General features: G+C 50.9%; 1 protein-coding gene across 2 annotated transcripts; it reads right to left on the bottom strand.

The window, feature by feature from the left end:
* Positions 1 to 100: 100 nt before the first annotated feature.
* On the bottom strand, positions 101 to 2,986 carry LOC104026244 (nicotinamide riboside kinase 2). Of its 2 annotated transcripts, XM_075714204.1 has the most exons (7): positions 2,908 to 2,984; positions 2,599 to 2,689; positions 2,122 to 2,167; positions 1,813 to 1,999; positions 1,499 to 1,570; positions 719 to 825; positions 101 to 483 (listed from the first exon to the last, which is right to left on the bottom strand). In XM_075714204.1, the coding sequence occupies exons 1-7, from the start codon at positions 2,931 to 2,933 to the stop codon at positions 281 to 283; spliced, it is 732 nt and encodes a 243-aa protein (XP_075570319.1). In that variant the 5' UTR covers positions 2,934 to 2,984; the 3' UTR covers positions 101 to 280. The 2 variants fall into 2 exon arrangements, with proteins under 2 accessions (XP_075570319.1, XP_075570320.1); XM_075714205.1 differs by lacking the exon at positions 1,499 to 1,570 and having other exon boundaries at positions 2,908 to 2,986.
* Between the last annotated feature and the right edge of the window lie 3,991 nt (positions 2,987 to 6,977).

Below are 6,977 nucleotides of genomic sequence, written 5' to 3'. Positions count from 1 at the left end.
ATAGTGAAAAGAATTCCCAATAGACTGGAGACTAGGAGAAAACTGAGATTGTCTGAGGCCACATACGAGGCTGAAGCACAAATGAAGATGACAGACAAGGGAAGGGGGAAGTGCTTTTTAATTATGACCATATATAACTCAGTTTCAAGGGAAGATTGAACAAAGTCAAATTTAAGAGTTGAGAGTCTTCACAGAAGCTGGAACTTTAGTGGCAGTCAGGTAGACAGCACAGAGCAAACGGGAATCATCTTCACTCACAAGAATCAGCAGCAGCTTATTTCTAAACAGAAAGACATACATGAACATACTTCAAGTTATAGCTCCCATGCTTTTTCAATGTAGCCTCTAAAAGGGTTGCCCTTGAGTTGCAGTTATAAGCATGAACATGTACCTGCATGTTAAGTAATTCTTCAATCTTATTCTGGATCTGTCCATACACTTCATTAAACAGCTCCTCCTTTGATTTTGTTCCATTCAAGTGCACTTAAAGTAGGAAAGTAAAATGAGAGCACTATAATTGAATGTTTCTGTAAACCTGCCAGATCCTAATTTAAAGGGCATGCACTTGACTGGTATCAGACTGGTATCAGAGAAATATACTCCATCCACCTGCTTCAACTCCTCTCATGCATATTTCACCAGTATGTATATCCCAGGTTTGAAAACCACTCTCATGTAAAGCAATCTTTGAAAACTGCTTTTGTCATTAAAGACTTACCCACATCAACTCCAAGATCTTCCATTATCTTCCTGTGCTTTACGTACATAGGCCAAACGTGGCCATCAAACAATCCAGGTGGATCTGGTACAGTGTAATTCCTTGAACTATAAATTAAGACATTGTTATTCAAGAATAGCCTAATTACAGGTTAGGGAAATGACAAGATAGTTCATTCAGTTTCTCTACACACTAGCCTGACCCTCTTGCCTCCAGTGTAGTTTCTGAGCTTATCAAACATGAGTATTTAGCATAAGCTGCAAGCATGAAGATACCCCAAAAAAGCTGGAATTTGATGTGCGGGTCCAAAGTGTTCAAGATGCAAAAAGGATTCCTAAGACAGACTGATCTTAATACTGATGAATAGCCTTCTCTGAAAGCTTCAGCAGAACTTTGGGTAAAAGAGCTGTCTGCTTATTCCTCTGACATGTAATTTTTTCAAGTTTAACGTGTTTCGTTGCACACATACACTGTTCTTAATGCAAATGCTACAGCCAAATATAAAACCCCAGAATAGTTCGAGACCTGGGAACCATATCATTGGAAAACCAGAAGAGAAGAAAGCCTGTAGAAAGATCTGGGCTGAAATTGAGCATTTGTCTCACACAGTAGTTTGGTAGAAAGCTTTTGGGTTGGTTTGGTGAAGGAAGCTGGAGTCTGCTAACATAGCAGCTCCACTAGTGTTTATCCTTTCTTACGTATAAGCTTTAGGGAAACAACACCTTGGAACAGAGTAAGACGTTACTGGGCTAGCAAGGGAACTTAGAAAGATAAACTTACCTTCTTCTCCTTTTACACTCTTCATATGGAATGGAAAGAAAGTACCGATGGTGGAATATGTCAATCAGTGGCCTGAAAGAGATACATGTTTGGTTACAGCTAGACCATTTGATTAGCCACGAGAAATGGAAAGGTAAAACTACATCCATTTCCTGTATCTAGAACTATCTTCAGACTTACAACGCCTAAACTCAACAGTAGTCAATACCAGCTGCTAACTCTTGGCTTAGAACAGGTCTTTTTATTCCCTTGGAGGTTTGCCTATCATGTAAAATCACATAAAAACCAAAACACACAAAGTCACATTTGATTACCTGTAGGTATAAAGCAGGAAGCCTTCAACAATAAGAATGTGGATTGTTTCATCTCCTCCCTCCTTATCTTGTAAGATCTGGGCATCCAGTGTGTTGTTGATCCCATGAGAACGTTCAAACTTGACTGGGTTTTTTATCCAAGCGTTTATGGTACTCATCATAGCTTCCATATCTAATGCACTAATCACTAAGACAAAACAGACAGTAATTATCATCTAGTAACAGTCAGTACAAAAATAGCACACATAAAGGGTCAAAATACTCAAAGTTTTTGAGTTACACTTTGATAACACTGTAGCAAAGCCTTACCGTCGTACTGTTTAAACCCATCTTCAACTTCTATTTCATCTTGGGGCTGAAACAGCGATAAGAAAAAAAACTGCTTGGTCAGCACAGCTACTGGGAACCTCGATACCCATTTCAAAGCAAGATCCGAACCCTGAAGCTACCGAGAGGAATCTTAACCCTCCACCAGGTTTTCTTTACATGCAGATAAAAAGCAGTAGTAACGAGGCCGAGATAAAGCAGCCCGCTCCTCTATCTTCCCACCAACACAAGCACACCGCAGAGCACTCCAAGAAACTGGAAAGTCATCGGGCCGTACTGCAGCGCAGGCTTATCCTCCCGCCGCGGCGCCAACCCGGCCGAGCCCCGCAGCGGAGCGGCCGCAGCCGGCGTGGGGAAGCTGCGGGAGGGGAGCGGAGCGGGGCGGGCGGAAGGGCGCGGGGTCCCCCCCGCCTCCCCCGGCCTGCGGCGGGCGGCCGGGCCGGCAGGCGCCCGCCTCACCTTGAAGAAGTCATCCTGGTGCACCACGCTGCAGTTGGGCAGGGCCTGCGTCAGCTTGCGGGTGAGGGTGGTCTTGCCTCCGTTGGTGACCCTGCGGCGACAGCGCCCGGCCCTCAGCAAGCGCCGCGGGCCACGTGCGCGCGCGCGCGCTGCCGCCGTCCCCCCACCCCCACCCCGTCCTCCGCGCTCGCGCCACTGCGGCAGCGGCACGCGGAGGGCGGGGGGGGGGGAAGGGAAGCGTGCCCGGGCCGCGCCGCCGCCGGCCCCGGCGCCCCCTCCCCCCGGCCCGCCCCGCCCCGCGGCTCTCACCCGCCGATGCCGATGATGAGGTTCATGGCGCCTCCGGCAGCCGCCCGGCCCGACTCCTACCGCCGGTTCCTGGGGGGGGGAGGGGGAACGGGACCCGGTGCCTCCGGTACCGGCCGCCTGCGTGCCTGAGCCGGGACCCGGGGAAGGGGGAGGAAGAAGGGGGCCGGAGAAAGAGGAGAAGGTAGAAGGGGAAGAAACCCAACGTCAACTGCCGGGCAACGCCATGGTCGGAGGAGGAGGGAGCAGCAGAGCTGGTCCGCGCCGCACCGGAGCGCTCCGCAAAGGGAGGCCGGCACCCGCTGCGTGGGGCTTCCCTTCGCGCTCCTGCGCGCCCATTGGGCGGCTGCCGCCGCCGCCGCGGCCAATGGAGAGCGCGCCACGCGGACGCCTCGAGGCTATTGGGTAGGGCGCGCTCACTCACGCCCGGTAGGGTTACGGCGCGGCCGCTCGGCGGCGCTCATTGGCCGCCGCGCCGGGGGGCGGGCGGCTGTGCCAATGGCGGGGGCATCGCGCGCCCGGGGGCGGGTCTGGCGGCGGCGGCGGCGCTGGGTGGGCGCGGCGCGCCGGGGCCCGCGTGCTGCCCTCAGGCCCTGCCGGAGCCCCGGCGCTCGGCCCCGCCGCCGGTGACAGCAGCGGCGCGGCCCGGCGGGCGCTCGGTGCCGCTGGGCTCCCTCGCGGCGGTAGCGGCGGGGCGCGCCCTGCGGAGGGCGAGGCCGCGCCCCGCGCCCCGAGGAGGGCGGAGCGGGTGTCGGTTCCGCTGCCTCCGCCCGGGGACCGTGCAGCAGTTCCGGCGGCAGCGACCGCGTGGGGCGGCGTGCGGCCGCCGCCGGGCCGTGCTCTTAGCCGCGTCCCAAAGGCTTCGGGGGGCTCCTGGCGCCCCGCTCCAGACACCGGCCCGGCCCGCAGTAGCGGGGAGCTGCGCCCGCACCCAGCGCCTCGCCCCGCCGGGAGCCGCCGAGGTTGCTGCGGCTGCCCGCGGGGCCACGGCGGAGCGGGGAAAGGCACCGGGCCGGGCCGGCCGGGCACCGCCTGCCCGCGGCGAGACTCAGCGAGGCAGGGCTGCTCGCGGTGGGGGGGGCTGGGACGGAGCCCTGCGAGCGGCGCGGCTCGCTCCGTGGCAGGGTGACCCCTGCAGTTTTCCAGCGTGAAATGCGCCAGCAGCGGTGCAGGGATCGTCTGCCTCCAAGGTCAAAATCCGTCCTTAGGCCATGAAATTAGGGAGTTTGAATGGGCGTGTAGAAATCCGACTGGGAAATTCGGTGCGGAGGCTTTATCTCCTGTAATGCCCAGGTCTCAAGAGAAGGGCAGTTCCCCGCTCCCGCTGCCGGAGGAGCACGGGGTGCCTGGGCGCTGGCGTTTGCCCTGCGGCTGCGGGCTGCCGGTGCCGGGACTCCTGCAAACCGCAGAAGACCGCAGGACTGGAAACTGCTGCACCTGAGGGAGTTTACCTCTTCTTGTTACCACTTTTTTCCCTTCTGTGAAGAAATAAAACTTACGGTCACAGCCATTTCAGTTTGGTGGTTTTTATTTTTTTTTTTTTAAAAGCTAATCTAAATTTATTCTTAGTAACGTTAAATTCCATAATTTACAAGCTAGTAACTCGGTTCGACATGTTTACAATACCAGTGGCTGGTGTGTTGGCAACCATTCAGCTTGCCTCTCATCTTTTTGTGAGTTTTACTAATTTTCTTCTGGTAAGACTCCAGGCAAAGCTCCGTTGATTTCTCTCACAGTTATTTTTAACGTCCAAACAGAACACATAATTTGGTCTCTTGGCTTTTCTTCTTTTTTGAGGGGGAACAGACAGTTAATCAAAAATGCTTTTTTTTCATTTTGTGACTAAGCTCATCTCCACTTTGAAACAGAGGAGCTGCCTTGGCGGTTTTTTGTTTGGTTGGTTGGGGTTTTTTTAATGTGTGTGTCTACTTAGCTTTTAAAAGGAAAAGCTACAGTTCTCTTCAGAGACTACACCCAAATTCCTTAGATTAACAATACCAACACACCTAGATTAACAGAGGTCTCAGGTAAAACCCTGTTCTCAGCTTTCTATGAAGCTTCAGGATGGCAGAAGGCCAATATATAATCATACTACATAATAGTGTTACTATGTGGTTTGAGGACCACATCTCAAACTAAATTTGTATTCTGTACATGTATTAGTAAAATCGGGATGCTATTTCCAAGCAGTTAAGCTCACTCTACAGTAGGATTTCAGCTGTTCGGCTCCAAGGTTCTTGGCAATTTATTGCTCCTTACTCTTCACCTTTGGCCAAGCAAGATGCGCTCTTCAAGTTTCGGGTTCAAAACTACTTTTTGATCTAGACGTACAAGTTCCACTGGTTTTTACGATACCTTGCCATTCCGATATGTAAATGTACAACTGTTTCAGGATTTTAACATGATGTAAATATCAAATAAGCAAAGTAAGGATAATGAACAAATTAGAAGCACAGCGGTTTTTGGAAAGGCAGTTAGGCTGAAATATGGTTCTCTCACATCAATTCAGTACTGACAGAGCTGGAATGAAAATGGCGACAACTGGACTCAAGAAGTTACTGCAGTTTAACAACTCATTTGGGGCAGGGTGATGGTAGCCTGCGTCTGGTGTGTGATAATATATGCTAACTTTACACTCATTGTCTTTCACTAACAGCTCAGAGTCAAGGATTTGTCACGATCAGACCTTGAGTCTAAAGGCCAATTGTGAAAAATAGATATGTTTAGTCGATGTTATTTACCAAGATTACTGTGCATCTCTCTTGTCGATGGAAAGGGAGGATTCTTCTGTTTTGATTCCGGCAAACGTTTTCCACTTCATATCGAAATGATATTTTGTAAGTAAAATACAAGAATATTTTGAATACTTTTTAACACACAGCAGTGATGGAACAAATCAAGTGTTATGCTCAGTAAAGTGTATCTAAACATTCATAAAGCTCTCAGGCGCTTTAAGGCTACGGACTCCAGAATGGCTGTGCATCCTGCCCATCGCATTCAACATCTGCGTCTGCGCGTGCTAGCCGTTTCCCTGGCCCTTTGTCTCCGTCTCCTCGATGATACTGCCACTATGGTGAAAAATAGAGAGAAAGAACAACAGGATATTGTCCAATTCTGGCCTGTTTGCCAACAGTGACAAAATGTTGTTTTCTCCTCTGTTTGGGGATTTTCGTTGGCTTTTATTAGTCCTGGGTGAGCCTGAAGACATTAAGATGTTTTTTAAATTCTTCCAGTTAGTGTGGAAACCTTGAGTCTCTGGGAGGAAGGTGGTGTCCCGTGCCCTTGCACAGACATTCCTGTCCTGGAGGATGATACCCTGACTCATGCAGAGGAAAAGAAGAGTTCTGTTGTAAAACACAACAGGAAGGCGTCCAGCGCTGCTGTGTGCCAGGAGGACACCTGCAGAGCTGCCGCAGGGGTGGAAGTCAGCCACAGGCTGTATGGATAGTGCTGAGAAAACTGCACGGCTGCACAAATCTGACGCCAAACTAGGGCGCTATTTTTGCTTTCCGTTCTGCTTTTCTGACACCTGTAGGTAAGCGTGAAGTGCACAACAGACTTCTGCAGCACTTCGCAGAGCGAAGGAACCGTTGCAGGGTATGGGATCACTGTGAAGCATTCTTGCTTAGCAATCAGGATTAAATATAACCCAGGAATATGAACTGCAAATGCGCTGGAGTTGCCAAGGCAGGAGCTGGCTGCGTGCCAGCGCTTGGATGAGGACGTACCATCCCGACAGGACTCCCTGGGAGCAGCAGGTAACACCCAGGTACACACGGAGCCCCACAGAGGTAGATGGCCAAATGCTGGGGGGTACAGCAGGAGGAGAGTGGGTGTCCAACCGTTATTTTGGGCTGGGGATGTTTCTCTATCTAATTTGCTGCTCGTCTCAGTCTGCTTTCAAAATAGGTTATTAGTGTACGGTGACACAGTTTATGATTTTTAAGAAAATCTTAGCTTTGATACAGTCTCCTTATCACGAAATAAACCCAAAAAATCTGCAACTAATGTGAAGCGTAGGCAAAAGCTTTGGCTTCTGCATGTTCTTATGGTTGTGTGGGCCACTGTCCCTT

This window comes from Pelecanus crispus, chromosome 7 (genome assembly GCF_030463565.1).
Source record: "Pelecanus crispus isolate bPelCri1 chromosome 7, bPelCri1.pri, whole genome shotgun sequence".
Classification (NCBI taxonomy): domain Eukaryota; kingdom Metazoa; phylum Chordata; class Aves; order Pelecaniformes; family Pelecanidae; genus Pelecanus; species Pelecanus crispus.
This window is presented reverse-complemented; position numbering and strand designations above follow the sequence as displayed.